We start from the raw sequence: 21,980 nt of genomic DNA, 5'->3' as shown, positions 1-21,980 counted from the left end.
GAAAAAAGGCATATCCTTCTTTTTTGTGAAGAACATGGAGGCTGAAGCAGAAGGATCACCACAAGTTTGAAGCCACCCTGGGCTATATAATGAGTTCAACACCAGCCAGAACTATATAGTAAGACCCTGTCACAAATGCACAAAAAAAAAAAACAATAACAAAAGCACACATTTCTATAAAACTGCATATAAAAACAGCTCGTCATCAGAATTATGACTCTGCTTCCATCGTGAGGAAAAATCCGGGCAGGATGATATACATCAGCTATTTAGTCTAATGCAGAGGGGTCAGGCAGTTCTTGGATAAACAGATACAGTTCCAGAGGGGTCACCTAACTGAACTCTTCTTAGAAATCTCCTGGACATCCAGCAGAGGGCTGGGCTCTCATCAGACTCAACATAGGCACATGTGGACATACAAAAGCAGCATGCAGGGCTGGGGATTTAGCTCAGCGGCATAAGCACCTGTCTTGCAAGCAAGCAGTCGTGAGTTCGGTCCCTGGTACCCATAAAAACGAAAAAGACAAAAAAAAAAAAAAAAAAAAGCAGCATGCATGGCTGGGCTGTACAGTGCTAAACCCCTCAACCCTTCAGAGGCAGGGTCTCTCTAATCCTCAGAAGTCTGCACCTGACAGACCTGACCTGTCAGTTGTTTGACCAAAACAGCTAAGACCCAAAGACCTAGATGTCATTCAGCTTCTCTTCTCCTAGAAGCATTCATCTCACAGTGGTAACACCGTCTGTCCTCTTTCTAATCACCTACATTACACTTGGTCTTTTCTTTTTCTGAGCTGCACATCAGCCTTTTATTTTTTATTCTGAGAAAGTCTTGTGTGTAAATTGCCCAAACTAGGCTTGAATTTGTACAGTGTTCCTTCCTTAGCCTTCAAGAGTTGCTGGGATTACAGCCTGCACTACCACATCCAGCTTGCTCGCTCCTATTTTAAAGACCAATACATTGCTCACACTTGCTCAAATAAGCAAGAGAGGGTAACTAACTCTGGGTGTTGGCTGGGCGTGGTGGCATATACCTATAATCCCAGCATTGGGAGGCTGAGGCAGGGAGAGGATCATTTTAAATTCAAGCCCACTAGGCTAAGTGAGTTCAAGGATAGCCTGAACTACATAGGGAGACTGCCTCAAAAAATGAAAACAAAAACAAACTAACTCTGGGTGCTAAAAGACGGGAAGACTGTTATTGAGGAAAGGCATATGGGGAGCTTCTCAGGCATAAGGAATAAGGTAAGTGGAGTACTGGTTCTCTCATTGGTTTTTGAATACTAAGAACTGAACCTAGGTCCTTCACACTGAGCTTCATACTTAGCTCTTTTTATACCATGATCTTGCTAAGTCACTAAATTGCCTAGGTTGGACTCAAACTCACAAATCCTGGCTCAGCCTCCCAGGTAGCTGCTATTACAGATGTGTACCATCATGCCTGGCCTTTGTTTTTCCCTCAGAGACAGGTCTCACTCTGTTGTGTGGTCTGGCCTTGACTTCCTGTGCCAACAGATGGTCCTTCAGCTTCCTTAAGTATCTAGGACTACAGGCACAAGTCACCATGACCACCATGACCATTCTTTAAACTGCATTATGCCCAATGTACTATTGTGTGTGTGTGATATACTATTCCCCTACCCTGCCATGGAGAGAAAGTGAAAGAGAGCTACCCCACCAAGGAAATATGTCACTACCCCCAGCCTATCTTCAGTCTGTATTATGAGAGTCACAATTCCTGTCTAGGACCATTCCATATGGATTCTGATTCCAGAGGGCTCTGGGAAATAGCATCTGTATGAGTCTTTACAAATAGAAACTGTCAGCATCTCTTGTTTGCAATTAAAGCAGTTATGTAACTGGGTGTAGTGGTGTACACCTGTAATCCCAGCACTTGGGAAGCTGAGGCAAAAGGATTGCTGAGAGTTCAAAGCCAGTGGGGGCTACACAGAGAGTTCAAGGTCAGTCTGGACTACTTAGCAAGAGCCTGTCTCAAAAGAAAAAAAAGCTAAACAAAACAAACAAAAGAAAGAGACCACCAACCCCCGCCCCCAAACAAAAAGGATATAGATCCTCTAACTTGAATTAATTTTGTTGCTTCATTTGATCTGACAGGAAGGAAAACAAAATCAATGTGTCCTAGCTATGTAAACTGTTCCACACATATAAAGGACAGAGAAAGGAACAAATGAAAAACTGCCTGGAAATTCCTCTAGTATAAAAAAATATGGTTTTACTACTTCTGCTAAGCCCATGTATACTTGCTCTAAAAGGCTGTCAATAAAGTAGCACAGATAAGCCCCTATTTACCTGGCTTTACGAAAAGAATAAGGACACACTAAAATCCTCTTGGATGACCAAGCACCATGAAGGTCACTCCAAACTTGACTTCTGATTATATATGTCAGCAAGATGACAGATTATAAAAGGGACCAAAAAATACAAAATAAAATCAAGAGCTGCTTTAAGTCAGCTATAACAACTATAAAGTGACTCAGGCTCACCTTTGTCATTTCACTACAAAAGAACTCACTGAACAAGCCATGGAGACCCAAGCACAAGATACACAGACCGTGCCACTGGGCCTTAGGCGCCAGGCCTGGGACTCACCGTGTTTACATTTGGAGCATTGCTGTCAGAGGGAAACAGAAGAGAACACATTAAGGGAACGCTGACCAAAGGCTCCATGTCACACATGCAAAGTGTATAGGCTTCTGCTCACCATGTGATTGCAGCCTCCATTCTTCTCAATGCAGATGTTGCACTTGGGACACTGAGGAGACAGAAGGGCGCCATTAGGCTCACACACCATCAGGCCGGTTTTAAGACAAATTACACAAAGCTCCTGGCATCAGTGCCCAGTAGCTCATCGTGCAAGCCCGTCTGGGGAGGAACATCTCACTTAAATGTAGCAGGTCGCTGAGGCTGGAACAGCAATTCAAGGAAATGAGTTCAGCATGTTTGACTTTGAAACAATTCAAGAACAGCTGAGCCCCACTACATCTTCCATCATCTGTCCCTGCCACGAAGCCACTCAAGACTGAGTTCAGGCTGAGTCAGCAGAAAGCCTGCCTGCTGGGAAAGACTGCTAAAGAAGTCTAAGAACCAACACATGAAACTGAGTCTTGGTCAGGATACCTGGACTTCTGTTTTCAGAAAAGGACACTGGAAACTACTTCTAATGCCTCCCCCCGCTTCCATTTGAGAGGCCAGCTACCCCAGGCAGCTTGATTGTGAGACTCCCACTGCCATGAAGTGGGCAATGTTTAATGATGTCATGGTTGCAGGTGTGCTTGTGGAGTGCATGGACTCAGCAAGGGCCCAGTGACCCCGAGGGTACAGGTCATGTTTTCCCATGGGAAGCTGCAAACTAAGAACTAGGCAGATCTGGGCTATTACAGCCTTGTTATTTATCAATGACCATTCCCTTTTCCTAAGGCTATTCTAAAGCCTAGTAGGTGTCCAGTAAAAATCAGTTTCTTCTAATTCTACTTTCGGTCAAACTTTTCAAGTAGGTTAGCATTTTAACATAGTAAGTGCACCCAATGCACCCTATGATAAATTGCTGCAAACTCTGGCAAGTCTGGGTGAGTGTCCACAGCTGCCAGCAAAGGCTCTGGGGCCCCGTGTGTTTTGCTTTCAGATAGCAAATCTCCAAGGCAGGGGCCTGGACAGCACTATGAAGGGCAGATCCATGACAGGTAAGATACGGTCCTTACATCTTTAGTGTGAGCACTAATGTAGTTGGCCGTTTCAGAGTCGTCTGCACACTTCGTAAGCCATTTCCGGATTGTGGCGCAGTCTGTAGGAGCGTGATACATCTGACGACACTTGAAACTTAAAATTGGAAAAGAAAACCATTCAAATACTTGTTAAATCAGGTTCCACATTTTGCATTTTCCTTTTATCCAAGCCAAGCCAGATTATTAGGACCTTTTCAAATAGCCAAAGTCACTTCTCAAGTTCTTCCAGACCTTTACTTACCCAGGATACTATAGAAATACTATATGTCTCTTCAATCTGAGCCCCTCTAAGCCATGGTCTCAACATGTCTGAATAAAATGTTGTAAAAGATGTTATATAGTCTCATTCCCACCTGAAGGGGTGTCAAACACAGGACTCAGGTGTTGGTTTCATTTTGGATTTTTTTTGGCAGTGCTATGGATAGAACTCAAGGCCTTGCATACTCCAAGAAGGACTCTACCACTGAGCGGCACTCCAACACTGAGTTCAGCTTTGTGAGAGTGGGGAGATGTGCTCTGAAAGGACCTTTTGATTCAGACACAGCATAGGACTGAGATTCCCTTAAGAAACCTTTGCCTCACCTCCCAGACAGATGTGTATACAAGGATACAAAAATATCAGAACTCTGTAGGTCATGGGACATCTGAGGATATTTGAAACTTAAAATAAAAAAAAAAAAACAAGGAAACAGTACTTTGTGGTTAGCAAAGACCCTTAGGCAGCTAGCCAAACATAAGTCTTAGGGAAAGAAGTTCATAGTATGGGGCAAAGAATGAAGAGCAACTACCACGGGTTGGGGATATAACTCAGTGGCACAGCACCTGTCTAATAAGCACGAGGAACCCAGTTTGATTCCAGGTACCAATAAATAAATAAATAGAACTACTACTGTAATCTGCAAAAATAAGATCTAACTGGAAGATAAAACCCTAGTATGATTTTTCTGGTCTCACCATTTTTTTTTGTACTGGGGATTGAACTCATGACTTTGAGCTTGCCAGGCAGGTGCTTATGCCACTGAGCTAAATCCCCAGCTGTAGCATGATTTTTCATGGTACTTGTGATATAAATCCTACCCTAAAATAAGCCCCAGTTAAGATCATCAGCCAGATGGACATATTTAGTACATCTGCTGCAACACATGACAGATATATTAAATTATAATATTAATATATAATTAAATGCAAATAAATAATATTGACATGAATGATAACACAAGTTATAATTAGGTATCTGTAAATACCCAAGTGGGTACCTTTGTATATGTGCTGCTGGAGCAAAAACTAGGCTTTGGACAAGTAGTAAACCCTTATATAAACCGATAAAACTTGAGACTCATTGCCAAATAACTAATCAGAATACAGATACAATGCACAAATAACATAAGCACTTAATATTGAATGGACCTAGTTGTGTCTAATGTGAATTGTCATAATTCAATATGCCATGTGCTGTAATGGACATACTTAATAAACTGGTATAAAATAAAGAAGCTTTAATTTTGGTGTCTGCAACTTCTCATTGCTTTTGTGTGGACCATCATTCTTAACTGTTACCATTTCTGTTAACTTTGTCTCATAAATCTTTAGTTAACACTTGACTGGGCTGGGGATTTAGCTCAGTGGCGTAAGTGCCTTTCGGGCAAGTGCTAGGTTGTAAGTTCGATCTCCAGTACCCCTTCCCCTCTAAAACTGGGATTTCACATAGCAAAGCGCAAACACTTGATTTAGTAGAAACTTTATGAAGCCTAGCCTGCAAAAAGTCATACTTGGGTGAAGAATTCATGGAATAAAATCACTGACAGTTGTGTTGCCAATATACTATAAGCAGGCTACATGGACAAGAAGTGCTCATTTGGGATGGATGTGGTGACATACACCTATAATCACAGCACTCAGGAAGCTGAAGCAGGAGAATCACTACAAGTTTGAGGTCAGCCTGGGCTACATAGCAAGATTCTATCTAAATTTAAAAAAAAAATAGACTCAATAAATTAATAGACACAAAGAACCTCTTAAGTATAATATGCAAATTATCTGTGCAGGCAGATACCCACAAAGACACACAATCCCTGGGCTACAGGTAGTGTAGCATAACATATTCCAAGAATCCACCCCCACTGTTTTGTCTCCAGACTGAGCACTTATCAGATACCACCTGGAACCTGAGATGCAGGGCACAAACCTGCCTACTCAGAGGACACAGGCTCATGTAACTCAGAGACTTTACCCCTGCCCCAAGCCAAGCCCAGCTTTCACAGAGCAACAGTTCTGGTGCTTTGGAGATGGAACATAAGCCCAGAGCTGTTCAACACTCGCTCACTCTTACCAGAAGACCTCGTTGCACCGATTGCATTGTACTCGGCGAGCTCTAGGCTCCTGTACCCGAATAACCATGGGGCAGTCTGCACCAGGGCACAGCTGGAGCTGGTAGTGACTCTGTGAACACACCAAGGAAAAACAATGAGGGCAGCTCCAAGTTGCTGCCTCCAAAACAGACTTTCCTAGATGTTCAAATGCTTTGTTTTTCTAGATAGTGACAGCAAGGGGCTACACAAATTCAGAGGTAATGCTGTGAAGACCAGGTAATGAAAAGAACCTTTGAATGTGTCAATTAAACCACGTAGCAACTCACTAGAATGACTTATGATTATATATTAAAAAGCAATACATGGGCTGGGGATTTAGCTCAGCGACATAAGCACCTGCCTTGCAAGCAGGCGGTTGTGAGTTCAATCCCTGGTACCGATAAGAAAAAAAAAAAAAAGAATTAAAAAGCAATACACAATTGTTTCTATAGGCAAGGTGTAGTAGTATATACTTGCAGTCCTAGCTTCCTGGAAAGCTAAGGCAGGAGAATTACTTAAGTGCAGAAGTTTGAGGTCAGCCTAGGCAATACGGATAGACTCTGTCTCAAAACAAAATGAACAAATACAAAAACAAACAAAAATAACTATAACAAAATGAACAAATACAAAAACAAACAAAAATAACTATCTGTGAGATGAAAGTATGAATATAGCTCAATGGTGCAACACCTGTCTAGCAAGCACAAGGCCGTGAGTATGATTCTTGGTAAAAAGCAAGAAAGAAAGCAAACAAGGAAGAAAGGAAGGAAAGGTGGTGAGAGAGACAAAGTAGGGGAAGAGAGAGGAGACAAGAAAAAAGAGAAAGAGAAAAAAAAATAAGTGCATATAGATCTAGTCTAGAAAAGAACATGGCACATTCAGCTATGTGTTTAGCAGCTTTGAAGGGTTTAATGATCCTGAGGAATCTATCAAAACCAGCCAAGAAGAGCAGGTGTGATAGTGCACACCTGTAATTCTAGCTCTCAGGAGGCTGAAGTAGGGGGACTGTCATGAGTTTGAGGCCAGCCTGGGCTACACAGTAAGATAATGCCTCAAAAATTAAAAATTAAAACAAAACAAACAAACAAAAAAACCAGTTAAGCACATAACAGACCTTTAGTCAGGCCAATAAGCTTAGACATAAACAATCAATATGAAAACTATGCTACATGGGAATGAGCAAAACAGCAGATAGCCCAACAGAGGGAAAGGACTCCAAAACTGAGCATGTGGGAAATTATGGACAAATTTTCAAAGATGCTAAAAACAAGTAATCCTTCACTGTCCTGAGTTACACAGCAAATGGGATAGCAAATCCTGAAACATGTCTGACCTGTGTTCGTCTCCTGACATACAACAGTTGTTTAAACATTTGTGTACAAAGTAGGGGTGTCTGTCCACTCTGTGGAGGAGAAAACCAAGACCCAAGAGAGGTAAATTAATGAGTCAACAGTAACACAGCAAGGAAGCAACAGGTCTGAGATTCACACTATAATCAGTTTCATAGCTGATGTTCCTATCAGGTTTTTGAACTTTTTTAAAGTTGTGAAGCTCTTTCTTCAAAGAGCAGTACCTAACAGCTGTCTATCTATAAACTATGGTGACCACCTGATGTAAGGTAGGTTCAGGAAGATAAAGGACAGAAAAACAGAAGCTAGTCATACCTCCACATAGTCCCTGAAGAGGTAGCGCCTGTATTTGTCTCTCAATTCTTCATTGGGAAGCAACGGAAACACAAAGTCCTCTGGTGTACGAAGCGGACAGTCCTGAGCCATACAAGAGACTCCTGTTGAACAAAAACAACCTGATGGACAACCTTACTGCAGAAGACACATACACTTGCTCATGAAGTTCGACCAATAAATTCTGATTTCATATATAAGAAACCCTCACAGCAATAGAATTCAAAGAAGAAATTAACATTTTCATAGTAATGCAATGAAGATACTATCTCAGAATATACATGACACTAAAAGCACCACTAAATAACAAAATCATTACGTAGTTTTTTTGTTTTTTGTAAATTTGAGACAGGGTCCCACTATGAGGCCCAGACTGGCTTTGAACTTGCAGCAAACCTCCTGCTTCAGTCTCTTGAGTGCAGGGATTGCAGTCATGCGCCACGATGCCTTGGCTCTTTATATGGGTTTCTTAACAATTTAATTTTGAGATATTTAAATTATGTGCATATGATCCATTACTACAATGAGATTTTGCAGATACCAATTAATGGGATGTCAATTAATTAAGTCATAATGCAACAAATACTTCTATACCTGATCTTCAAATTTGATTTATGTTACGTTGCCTAAATAGCAACAAACTCAGTTGTTTTCTGAGCTGTGGCTGCCACATGAGGAAGTGATTAAAAGAGCAGTTGGAAAAAGTGAGAAAAAAGAAACATATTCATGCTACCCTTTATAACAGCTTTCTGTGTGTGTATGGTGTGGATACTGAGAATTAAACCAAGGGGTGATCTACTAGTGGGCTTTATGTCTAGTCTTTAAAACTTTTCCTGGTTTTAAGATACGATCTTGCCCAGTCACCCAAACTGGCCTTGAACTTGCAATCTTCTGCCTCAGCCTTCTGAGTAGTTGGGATTACAAGTATATATACTACTATGCCCAGCTTATAATAGCTTTAATTTTCTCATTTTGCTGAGGACAGAGGTTAAACTCTGCCACTGTGTGGACAGAGGTATGCAGAAACCACTAGTTCTGACAATAAAAATCTCTGTCAGTCTTAGAAGAAAACAGCTCATTTGAGAACATGAGAAGAGAGAGTGAGAGACAAGTATTTCACGCCAGCCCTTTGTGAGTTCTACAGCACTTACCCACACCCACGCCATCCTTGACAAGTACTGAGCAGTGCTGCTCCCAGCAGCTGCGGCAAAATTGGTGCTGACAGGCCAGAGAGAGTAAGTTTTCCTTCCGCACAAACTGCATGCACACTGCACAATGGTGAGGAGGATGGGCCGTAGGGACCTAAAGAGAGACAGAGCCACTTGAGCCAGGAAGGAGCCCTCAAGTTTAGGAGGGCCACAGGACATCCCTGCTGCAGCTGGGCACATGGAAGGCTATCCTGATATTGTAACAAGTGCCACAGCCCAACTGCAGTGAGTCTTAAGGGGCGCTAAGCAGAAAGCATACATCAGGAAGGCTTCCTGAAGGAAGTGGCCCTTGAGCTGGGCCTGCAGAATATCTAGAATCCAGGGAGGCAGAAAGCTGAAACAAAAACTAAAATTCAAGATTTCAGAACTTCCAAGGTGCTTCAAGGTCACTTTAGTCTAATTTTTTTTTTGTACTGTGGATCAAACTCAAGACCTCGCGCTTGCCGGGCAGGTACTCGTGCAGTTAAGCTGACTCCCAGCCCTACTTTTAAAGGCTAGGTAGCTTCTTTTGTAAACTGCCCTGTTCTACACAGCAGAGCAAACCCTCAACAAGAACTATGAACCCAGCCACAAAGGTTCTTAGAAGCAGCACACACTGCAGATTTTCATGTCAGTGACACTAGGTTTCCCATTATCAGTATGCCAAAGCTACAAAACATCAAGCTTTTTCCACGGAACATTTGTCCTAAATATGGAAAAGGGCTGTCACATCAAACTATCTCAAAGGGAAAGTCGAAAAACTCTTCTAGCATGTAGGAAAATGACTGCAAAGCTAGAACTCCAGAACCTGTGCCATGCCACACAAACTGAAAGACCAAAAACCCCTGGGGACTTTGGCTAGAACTACAAGCCAAAGAAAAAGTCCATTTATAAATGCTTCCTTTTCCAAACTGGGGACTAAATATAAGGTCTTTGTAGCAGGTACTCTACCACTGAACTACATTCTCAGCTCCATCTTACAAATTTACATGAGGTTCTTTTTGGTTCACTAGGAAACTAAAAACCAAGTTGAGGAAAAGGATTTATTTTCATGTTTATCCAGTATGCTTCCAGAAATCTTTCTCTAAGAGGCTGCAACAGTATGTGATTTGAGTCCCAATTGCCTCTCCTAATAGCTCTTTTTAAAAAAACCCTCACTCAAATGGTACTCAACAAGTGTTTTTTATCTCCCAGATATAAAGGAAATCACAATGCACTGTTGAAATATTTCCTATGGTGGGAGAAATAAGATGAGTTTGCCACCACAACACACACTATAAAGTATACACCCAGATATGGTGGTGACACACATCTGAAACCCCACCACTCTTGGAGACTGAGGCAGAAGGATTACAAATTTGGGTCCAACCTGGGCAGCTTAGTGAAAAAAACAAACAAAAAAGAATAGCTCAGTTGTAGGATTTGGGTTTTATCTGTAGTGCCACAACAAACAGAAAGTTTAAAGACATATTAGAAAAAAAAAGAAAAGAGAGAGAGAGAAAGACAATTAAATTTCCTATTTCATAGCAAATAGGCTTTGTGAAGGGGCTGGGGATTTAGCTCAGCGGCACAAGCGCCTGCCTTCTAAGCAGGCAGTCGTGAGTTCGATCCCTGGTACCGATAAAAAGGAAAAAAACACACACACACACACACACACACAAAAAAAAAAGCTTTGTGAAGAGGTAGCTTAGATTTGAGTCTTTAAAAGTAAATTCTATACCTACAAGCAAAAATAGGAACACAGTCCAACCATTCTAGTCTAGGGAAGACACAAGCACTGTCACAGAAGTATGTAGTGATCTTGGGAACACCAACACACTGGAAGGGAGTGAAGGCTGTGTAAATGCAAAGAAGAAGGTAAAGTAAGATGAGAAAGAATCCATAGACAAGCAATTCGTTACTGCCTATTTATGAGGCAACTTTCTTTTCCATGGTACTGGAAATGAAATCCAGTTATGAGTAGGCGAGGCAAGTGCTCTACTGCTGAACTACATCCTCACCTGGAACTTTTCAAACTGTAACAGAAATGGAAGACTCAGGCCTGAAAGAAGTATTTTGGGCATGCTACCTGAGAGGCAGAACATCCATGGTTCTCAGTGGTATTAGTGTAACCCACAGAGAGAATCATATGCATCCACAGAAGACTTACTCAAGAAGGAAACACTCACATGTTTGGATGGATTAGGCTGAACTCGAGCCTCAACAAGCAGCTGAGCAGAATTGGCCTTGTATCTATAAAACAAAATTCAGAAATAAAGGAAATGAGAAAATGGAAGATATTTTTACACCTGAACAATGACAGGACAGAGCACCATATGGTCACATTAAGCACCTTTATCTCTACCTCTCCACAGAACCAACCAAATTTCTGAGTACAAAGATTTTTTTTTTTTTGTCTTTTTCTTTTTCTTTTTTATCGGTACCGGGGATCGAGTACAAAGATTTTTTTTTTCCTGTTTCAGTTTTTAAGATCTTGAATGGGGTAAGAAAATACTGCTTCAAGGGACTGCACTGTAAGAAAAATACTTATGGCTAGTCCGATGGCAGTGGGTTATCAGAACTTATTAACATTAGTGTCACTAAAGTTGGTATACCCCCCCCCAACACCTAAATTTGACTGGCTTTAAAAAAAAAAAAAAGAAAAAGAAAAAGAAAAATACTTATAGCAGACCAGATCTGCATTAAATTTGGTTCAGGAGATATAGAGAAGTATCTTCATCTTAACAATAGGCAATGATTCCTAGAACACAGAAGACCCAAAGAAAGTATCTGGTAAATTATGGTATATTTAAGCACTTCAGTTTATCAGAAGACACCACAAGTCAGGTGTGGCTGTACACACCTGCAAACCCAGTACTTGGGAGGCTGAGGCAAGAGGATTGCTATGAGTTCGAGACCAACCTGGACTACATGGTGAATTCAAACCCAGACTGATCTACATAATAAGACACTGTCTTTAAAAAACAAAAAAAAGGCAAAAGCACAGGCATTTCATAGAAGGCAACTAACCATATGACAAGGTGCTTAACTTCCTTAATAATCCAAGACACTGAAAAAAAAAAAAATCAAGCCCCATCTGCAAAATTAAGTTTGACAGGCACAGAAACATTTATACACCACTGGCAGGAGTGTAAGTAGCATGATCAATTCAGAAAACAACCTGGCAATTCTAGTAAAGCTAAAGATGCACATATACTACAACTTAAAACTTCAGTTTTTCGTTTTATTAGCACATTTGCAATACAAAATGATTACATTTCTTATAACACATAGCACATCTCCATTCTTTTTCATCTCCTTCCCCTCCCAGAAACTCAATTTTTATGCCTTAGAAAAATTAAGTGATTCTGGAAATTATCTACAACTGTTTTTGAAGTTGTATTTTTTTGTTTGTTTGTTTTTTAACAGCAAAACAAGACTATAAAACCTCAGGTTTTTTTTTTTTTTTTTTTTTTTTTTGGACAAGAAAAAGAAAACATGTTCTTTGATGAGATAGCATTAAAGCATATGAATTTATAAAGTGCATCTAGTATAACCCCCTATCTTCTTAGTGCCCAAAACATACAAACAAAATGTAAGTAAGAATGAATAGGAAAGGTAAGACACTCAGTTCAGTGCAAGTAGATGCCTTGGGGAGGAAGGAAGGGAATGTGGACAGGCAGGAACTACCTCCACAGAACTCTGATAGAAAGAGAGGGCTGCTGGCTGGTTTTTTTTTTTTTTTTTTTTTCCTTTTCGGTTTTTGGAGGCAGGGTCTTGCTACACACTGCAGGCTGACCTTGAGCTCACTGTATAACTCAGGCGGGCCGCAAACTTGCAGCAACTGTCTGCCTCAGCCTCTCAAGTGCTAGGGTTATAGGTGTGTGCACATGTTAGGCTTCTTCCTGATTTTTTCCAGGACTGGGGATTGAACACAGGAGTGCTGCTCTACACCCCAAGCCATTCATTCGCTCATGCATGTAGTGCTGGGGGTTGAATCTAGGAACTTCATGCTAAGCTCTACCTTTAATCTCTAGGGTGGCTTTTTATTTTTATTTGGGTCTCACTAACTTGCCCAGGTGAGCTTGAATTTGCCATTGTTCTGCATTAGCCTCTCAGAGGTCTGTGATTACAGGTGGGCACCGACACTAATTTGTTGTTTTTCTTTTTTTTTTTTTAGACAGGGTCTGGCTACGCTGGTCTCAAACTTGAAAGGATCCTTCTGCCAATCCTCCTGCTTCAGCCTCCCCAGTGCTTGGATTATACGTGTGCACCACCACACCTGGCTTTTTTTTTTTTTTTGGAGACAGGGGCTTACTAAATTACCCCAGCTGGCCTTGATCTTATGGTTCTCCCCCACTAGCCTCCTAAGCTTCAGAGGGTTCTTGTTAGAGTAGATATCAAAATGACTGCTCTGTTATCACATACATTCTTTAAAAAGACTTTTTTTTTTTTTTTTTTGGTCTTTTTGCGACAGGGTCTCAATATGTAGTTCAGGCTGGCCTTGGGTTCACTTTGTAGTCTAGGCTGGTCCCGAACTTGCAAAGATCCTCCTGCTTCAGCCTCCCAAGTGCTGGGAGTGAGCCACCATGCTGGGCTAAAATTCTTTTTAATGAATATTTAATTCTGTTCTGGAATAAAGTATAACACGAATATGTTTAAAAATAAACAAGATTATCATGTGGCAAATGCTACACAAAGCCCAGGTATACACATTTCCAAGACATCAGTAATTATAGCATGAAAAGAACCATGTTTCATCTACCTGACCCTCTCAGTATCCTTCCTCTATCTATCTACCTTTTTTTGAAGAATTTTTTTTTTTTAATTTCTAGTTCTCACACTAATACCCTAATTATCTTCAGCTGTTCAAATCCCTACTCCCAAGTTATGACAGAATGTGGACGGCCAGACATAACCCGTTACCAGAATCTATGTGGTTCCAGCTGTGTCAATTGTACAAGTCCATCTGCAGGTCTGCCTAAGTATGTTCAGCTCTTGAGTACAGAGCACGTAAGTGTAGCAATCAGGAATCATTTGCCTTTTTCTGAGTGTCTGAGCTGGTATGGTCTTCCCAGTTATATTTAGTTTTAAGGAATAAAGGTATAACCTTCCTTTGTAGAAACATAAATAGAATTACAATATACAAAGAAAAATCTATTGAAGGCCAGGTGTAGTGGTGCATGCCTGTAATCTCAGGTCTTGGGGGGCTGAGGCAGGAGGATCACCATGCATTTGAAGCCAGCCTGAACTACACAGTGAGAGCGTCTCAAAAAAACCAAAATAGGGGCTGGGGATTTAGCTCAGAGGCATAAGCACCTGCCTTGCAAGCAGGCAGTTGTGAGTTCGATCCCTGGTACCGATAAAAATGAAAAAGACAAAAAAACCAAAATAATAATTTTTTATTATTATTTTGTTCATCAGGGGTTATCTGATACATATTTTAGACAATTCTTTGGTTTTTTTTTTTGGTCTTTTTCCTTTTTATCAGTACCAGGGATCGAACTCACGACTGCCTGCTTGCAAGGCAGGTGTTTACGCCGCTGAGCTAAATCCCCAGCCCCTATTTTAGACAATTCTGATAGTCAAAGACTCGGATATACTACTGCCACTGACTTTTAATGGATAGGGACTGGGAATGCTGTCAAAACATCCTACAGTTTAGAGAGTAGTCTCCCACGGTAAACAACTGCCCAGCCCCAAGTATCAGCAGTGTCAAGGGTGAGAAACACTGAGCTAGACACAGATGCGTACCACTGGGCGGGTAAGGGGGAATCTTTCCAAAGGATGTATGAGGGGATGAACACCTTTTCCTGACAACTCTCAAGACACCTGATACTCTAGGATCTACGGCTTGAGTGCCCTGGCTCTGAAGAAGTATGAAGGAACACCCTAAAACTCTGCTGGCAGTGGTGGAGGGTGGTAAAGAGGCTGACATTTCCAAAAGCCACTAATGCCACTATTAAGAATAAAGTCTTTGGTGCTGGGGATTTAGCTCAGCGGCATAAGCGCCTGCCTTATAAGCGGGCAGTCGTGAGTTCAATCCCTGGTACTGATAAAAAGGGAAAAGACAAAAAAACCAATAAAGTCTTCACTTGATGTATCCAAAAGAAGTAGCTGGAGCCAGGGTAGCAGTGCATAGTTTTAATTCCAGCACTTGGGAGGCTGAAGCAGAAAGATCAAAAGTACAAGCCAAGCCTGGGCAACTTAACAAGATCCTGTCTCAAAAAACAGAGCTGGATGCTCTTGGGAGGCTGAGGCACCCTGTGAGTTCAAGAGTAGCCTGGGCTACAAAGTGAGTGTAAGGTCAGCCTGAACTGCATAGAGAAACCTGTCTCAAAAGATGGGGAAAGCCAGGCATGGTGGCTCACACTTGTAATCCCAGCACTCGGGAGGCTGAGGCAGGAGGATCGTTGTGAGTTCGAGACCAGCCTAGGCTACAAAGTTAGCTCAAGGCCAGACTGAACTGCATAGAGACCCTGTCTCAAAAAGACCAAAAAAAAAAAAAAAAAAAAAGATGGGGACTAAGAAAAAGGAGCTGGAGATATAGCTCAGTGTGAAAGCCCTAGATTCAATTCTTAGCACTAGGGTGTTACCAGGGGTGCAGGAACTGAAAGTATTATTTATAAGAGCATTAATTAGAATCAAAGCAGGATGTGGTGACACATGCCAGTAATCTCAGCACTTGGTATTGGATGGCCCTCAGTTCGAGGCCACTCTGGGCTACAAAATAACTTCATGGCCAGTCTGAACATGGTGAGACTCTGTCTCAAAAAAGTCAGCAATGGCACAAAATCAATGTTTGGAAAACAGTATGGAACACCTATATGATGAAATACTGAGCTACCATTAAAACTGAGTAAACTATGGAAAAATTCGTAACTGAAAGGAAGGGATGTATAATATTAGTGTGTAAAGGGGCTAGGGACTTAGCTCAGCAGCATAAAGTGTGAGGTCATGAGTTCGATCCCCAGTACAACAACAACAACAAAAAATTAGTGTGTAAGAACCATAATATGCACATTGAAAGAATATACTCCAAAGTGTAAGTAATGAACATCAGTGGGTGAAGAGCTATAGGTAATGTCATCTTCTCTCCTCTAACAACCTTACCTGTCCAATATCTCTGAGACTTGCCAGTGGAAATTAACTAATATTAGTTTGGCAACTGAATGAGATACCTGAAAAGAAAGAAAAAAAAAAAAATCAAATTACAATGGGAGATTCTAGAGTGCTCCAAAATTAGAGATGTGCATATAATGAAGTCTATGAGAGACCTAGGTTTAATTTTCAAGTTCTTTCTCTTGACTCTCTACTTTGCCTTTTAAATTTAGACTCATAATCTTGGTAATTTTGTGGATCTCATGATTTTCTATCTTTGTTTTAATTAATGACACTTTCAAGAAAATTTCATTTGACACTTAAAACCACTTCTTTTGTTTTTTTTTTTTAACGATAAGTAACAATTTGGTATCCAATATAATCAAAAGAGATATGAGACTGGGCATGGTGCTGGACACTGACAATCCTAGCTTTTGTAGAAGCCAAGGCAGGAGGATTACAAGTTTGGGCCCCGTCTAGTAAATTAGTGACTTAGCAAGACTTTCAAAAATTATAAAAATAAATAAATAAAAAGGACTAGAAAATATAGTCCTGTTCAACTTTCACTACAACTGAATTTTTTTTTTTGTCTTTTTCTTTTTTATTGGTACCAGGGATCAAACTCACGACTGCCTGCTTGCAAGGCAAGCACTTATGCCGCTGAGCTAAATCCCCAGGCCCCTACAACTGAATTTTTAAAATGAGCTAAAACATATGATTTGTTCCCTCACATGCCACATGAGGCCATATGCACAATGCACACCTTCTAGCTAGCCCTAGTACTTGTGGAAAATTTCTAAGCCTTCATTTCCTTACATAAACTCCAACAAAAAGGAAAAAACAAAGCAATAGCAACAAGAAAACAAACCAAGAAAATAAACCTCCAAGCATTATCTAAAACTTCTTTAATTTCCAGCATCTATGAATTCTAATTGTAAAAAAAGTTTAAAAAACTGTGAGCAGGAGCTGGGGATTTAGCTCAGCAGCATAAGTGCCCTGCCTTGCAAGCAGGCAGTCGTGAGTTCCATCTCCGGTACCAATAAAAAGGAAAAAGACACCCCCCCCCCAAAAAAAAAAAAAAAACCTGTGAGCAGCTTCTTTGACTCCTATTTTCTTAGAGGCCACTTAAAAGCACACCATATTGAAGCATTTCAGAAAATGATTTTTTGTTTTGTTTTTTGAGAAAGGGTCTCACTATTTAGTTCAGGCTGGCCTTGAATTCACTATGTAGTTCAGGCTAGCCTTAAATTTACAGGGGGGCGAATCTTCTTACCTCAGCCTCCTGAGTCCTGGGATTATAGGAGTATGACACTGTGTGCCTGGCTCATGTGATTTGGGGGGGGGGAGTGGGGCGGGTACTGAGGATCGTACTCATTACCTCACACTTGCCAGGCAAGTGCTTATTACACTGAGCTAAATCCCTGGCCCTGGCTCATATGATTTGAACTAGCAATTCTTGCTTCTATAAATTCATTAGAAAATGGTGAAGGATATGTATACCACTGCTTTATTTAATATAGTAAGACATCTAAAATAATCTGAATGTCCAGGAGAATGAGTTAGATAATATATGACACAGTCATGCAGTAGACAACTATCTAGTTATTGAAAAGAACATTATATATGATTACTGACATAGAAAGTAGTTCACATTTCAGTAATGAAGTAGTAGTAACCATCTACTACTGTAAATGTTACAGCCATAATATCTAGTTAATTGGCAAGCTAGCTAGTTATAAAAGACCTAAGTATCAAGATGAGGGTCAGACCATACTAAACATGGATGTGTTTAGAGGTCTAGATCATGCTTCCCAGCGAGGAGGATGATACTATTAAATCAAGAAGAAATACGTAGCAAATTTCAGGAACCAGGAACACACAAAGAACTTTGATATTCTGCTTTGCATTCTTAAACTGTAGCTACCAAGGGCAGTACCTGCCCAGTTCACAGAAAACTTCAGGAGGGAAGACAAAGTAACCAACTGTGATCCCAACCCCTAAGAGCTCAAAGGATCCCCAAACAGAGACTAAATGGGGCACATTCCAGAGTGCAATTAATGTCACCTCCTTTTATTACCACAGATGGCCTAAATGGTCTTTTAAACTAAGCACAGTGGTCAGGCTGCCTTTCAGATCCACAGAGCCCAGAACTAGACTGGACAGAGGTGGTCACTCAATAATACTTGTTTATTTATTTATAGACAGTGTGTATCTTGTTACACAGTTTAAGGTGGCCTGGACTCTAAGCAGCCCAGTTTGGCCTCAAACCCACAACAACCCTCCTGCCTCAGCCTCCCAAGTGCTGGGATTACAGTCACGTGTCATATACTCAGCTAATATTAAGTGATATTATGTATTTTCAAAATAAAATTGCTGTTTCTTAAGAAATATCAAGAAATTATAACATTGTATAATGAGTCCTTATTCTCAGTAGCACTAGGAATTATAACAAAGACAGAATAAAAAGTAGATTCCATCTATAGATAACAATATGGCCCTCTGATAAAACCAAAAATTAAATGAAGACAAGTATGCTAAAGACAAACTCTGACAGACTATTCCAGTAAAGCTGAGTTCAGGTGAGAAGAGGTAATATGAAGAGAAAACTAGAGGTGTAGCTCAGGAGTAGAATGCTTGCCTACCATATGTGAGGCTCTGAGTTTGATAACTAGCACTGCAAACAAACACACAAACAAAAAGAGGACTATTACTTTATAATACTGACAGTGGAGTGAATCTATTCTTTTAGTGCCAATTGCCAAGTATACAATGAAAAACATGATACAGAAAGAATATACAAGTGTCAGCTAGTATATACCTCCCTGTACATATTTCTATAGGAAGTATTACTGTGATCTCTACATCACAGATGGGGATGAGAAGAGTTGCCCACATCACGTCCATAGGTCAAAAGTCAGGGTCTCTTTACTTCAATAATCCACTATGAATCTTAGGGAATCCTGAGTCCACTAATTCTAGCGAAATGTGTTATGACTGGACCATCCAGTAATGGTAACCTTAACTCTAATCAGGGCGAAGATATAAGAAAATAAGGTTTCAAAGGATCTGCTAAGTGAAAGCAGAACCAGGAGGATACCTCCTTCTCCCGATTTGGGTTACAAGAGGGAACTAATTATATTCCCTCACCTCCCTACCCAGTACATTTTGTTTGCTGCAATACTGAAAATTGAACCCAGGGTCCTCTGCACTGAGCTATATCCTCAGCCGTTCTTGTTTTTTTAAACATGTCTCACTAAATTGACCAGGCAGGATTTCAACTTGCCACCCTCCCGAGTTGGCCTGGCAGAGTGCTGCGATCACAGGGGTGCACCACTATGCCTGGTTTGCCAAGCAGTTTTCCAGATGAAGTCAGGGCTTCTTTGAGTCATCACAGCCTTCCAGCAAGCAGGCCAGGACAAGCCTCATGGATAATATTAAGAACATTAAGGTAAAAATCAGTCTCAGTGCAAACACCTGTGCTTTTTCAGGAAATTACTAGGATTGTATTCACATATACTCAAAGAGCCTGCAAATCTATTCCAAACCTATTAGAGTAACACAGGCATAGTGGCACACACCTGTACTCCCAAGCAACAGATAAGGGTGATCAAATTACCCCTAGGCAACTTAGTAAGACACCATCTCAAAATAAAAGAGGGGCAGAGGCCCAATGTGGTTAAGCATACATATAATCCCAACACTTGGGAGACAAGAGGCAGGAGGATCACCACAAAGCAAGTTCAAGGCCAAACTGGAGGCTGGGGATTTAGCTTAGTGGAATAGGCACCTGTCTGGCAAGCGGGAGGTCATGAGTTCGATCCCTGGTACCGCTTTAAAAAAAAAAAAAAAAAAAAAGGACCAAAATAGAATACACGGTAAGACTCGCTTCCAAATAACCAAAAAAAGGGCTGGGGATTTAGCTCAGCGGCGTAAGCGCCTGCCTTACAAGCAGGCAATCGTGAGTTCAATCCCCCGTACCAATCCCTGGTACCGATTAAAAAAAAAGGGGGGGGGGTTAGGGATGTTGTTCACTGTGTGAAAGTCCTGGGTTCAATTCCCTGTCCCTCCTCCCACCACCACCATACAACCCCGATGATTCAGAAACACATACATTCAATATTGTGTTCAAAATAAACTTGCATTTCTATTAAATCTACATGTAACAAGAAGCTTAAAAGCTATACTCATGAGTACTTCTTCTCTTATTTTGGAAACACTAAAGACTAGAACCTAAAGACTACAAACTTCTGCTTCTTCTTCTTTTTTTTTTTTACCAGTACCAGGGATCGAACTCACAACCACGCGCTTGCAAGGCAGGTACTTATGCTGCTGAGCTAAATCCCCAGCCCCTACATTGTTATAAAATTAAAATTAGCTGACAAAAGATTGTAAATTACTGCGAAACTTCTCTGTCCTCAAGCAAAGGGAAACAAAGGTCCTCTTAATTGTACTTTCTAAAAAAGTCTGTAAAAAGTTTTAAGCCAGACATACAGCTTTGCAAACTCCAACTGCACTGTGTCCCTGGTGCCAGGATAAATAAACAGTGCTCCTTTTCCTTAAAAAGTACGTTTTGCCCCAATTTTTGGACACCATTTTGGGGGCTTGTTTTTGGGGTACAACAGGCATAAACACCTGCCTTGCAAGCGCGTGGTTGTGAGTTGGATCCCAGTACCTATTAGAAAGACAGACAGACAGACAGACAGAAAGACAGGAAGAAAGAAAGAAAGAAAGAGAGAGAGAGAAAGAAAGGAAAGAAAGAAAGACAGACAGACAGACAGAAAGCAAGCAAGCAAGAAAGCAAGCAAGCAAGCGAACTGAAAAAGGGCCAGGTGTGGAGGTTCATATCTGTAATTCCAGCATTAAGGAAGGTTAAGGCAGAGGATTTCCACAAATTTGAGGCCAGCCTGGGTTACAAATAAAAGGTTCTTGCCCCAGTATGAATTATGGCAGTGGTCTAATGTGGCGGAAAGTCAAAACGGGGACGCCTATCACTTCCTGCTTCTTCTTCAGTCCTAATTGCAACTTCCTTTCCTGTTTGCATGTACAGAGAAATCCAGTCGGTTCCTCACACATCATCAATATCCGCCCCATGCGCCACTTCAATCAGAGGTCATAGCACCCTCTGCCTCTCTATATCTGGTCGAAGGAGACAGCCCAGCCGCCATGGGTTGTGCAATCCTTTGCACGTCCTCAACTCAATAAACCTGTTCGCTTTGTACCTTTTGCTTCTCTATTGCGCCACTACACTAACAACAAAGTGAGTTCAACACTAGCCTGAACTATCTTTGAAAAAACCCAATATCCACTCATGATTTAAAAAAAACCCTGAAGAAAGTAAGTATGGAAGGATCTTACTTCAATCTGATAGAAACCATTTATGTCAAAACTATGCCAATACATTAAATGGTGAAAGCTAAAAGCTTTCCCTCTAAAATCAGGAACACTATCACTACCACTATTACCCTATTACCATTCCTATTCCACATAACACTCAAAACATTAGCCAGAGCAATCAGGAAGGAGAAAAAAAAAAAAAAAACAAACAAAAAAAGGGACACATATATATGGAAACAAAAAAAGATTATCATTATTTGCAGATGACATAATCTTTTACATGAAAGACTCCAAATTTTACAGAAAGATTCTTAGAATAACCAAATTCAGCCATATAACAGAATATAAAACAATACATAAAAATTAATAGCATTCTTGTACACCAATGATGAAAGAAATTAGGAAAATGATACCATTTAAATTAGCCTCAAAAAAAAAAAAATAGGAATTAACCTAGCTAGGGAAGTGAAAGACCTCTATAATGAAAACTACAGTACTCTGAAAAAAGAAGTCAAAGAGCACATCAGAAAATAGAAAGATATCAAAAAACAAAGAAGCCGGGCATGATATCTTATACCTGAAATCCCAACAGGTAGAAAGTTGAGGCAG

General features: G+C 40.7%; 1 protein-coding gene across 6 annotated transcripts in view; it reads right to left on the bottom strand.

Annotated features, from left to right (window-relative positions):
• Positions 1-21,980, bottom strand: part of Arih2 (ariadne RBR E3 ubiquitin protein ligase 2) — a 74,507-nt gene that overhangs the window by 6,658 nt on the left and 45,869 nt on the right. For all 6 annotated transcript variants that reach the window (XM_003476655.5, XM_013159844.3, XM_063248834.1 and 3 more), the window contains 8 exons: positions 16,050-16,117; positions 11,126-11,189; positions 8,922-9,072; positions 7,753-7,874; positions 6,070-6,179; positions 3,717-3,834; positions 2,720-2,770; positions 2,608-2,629 (listed from right to left, as the gene is read on the bottom strand). In XM_003476655.5, the coding sequence (XP_003476703.1) occupies positions 2,608-2,629; positions 2,720-2,770; positions 3,717-3,834; positions 6,070-6,179; positions 7,753-7,874; positions 8,922-9,072; positions 11,126-11,189; positions 16,050-16,117 (706 nt within the window). The remainder of the gene's footprint in view (positions 1-2,607; positions 2,630-2,719; positions 2,771-3,716; positions 3,835-6,069; positions 6,180-7,752; positions 7,875-8,921; positions 9,073-11,125; positions 11,190-16,049; positions 16,118-21,980) is intronic.

Source organism: Cavia porcellus, unplaced genomic scaffold (genome assembly GCF_034190915.1).
Source record: "Cavia porcellus strain 051 isolate PalLab524CR breed Dunkin Hartley unplaced genomic scaffold, mCavPor4.1 scaffold_5, whole genome shotgun sequence".
Lineage (NCBI taxonomy): Eukaryota > Metazoa > Chordata > Mammalia > Rodentia > Caviidae > Cavia > Cavia porcellus.
This window is presented reverse-complemented; position numbering and strand designations above follow the sequence as displayed.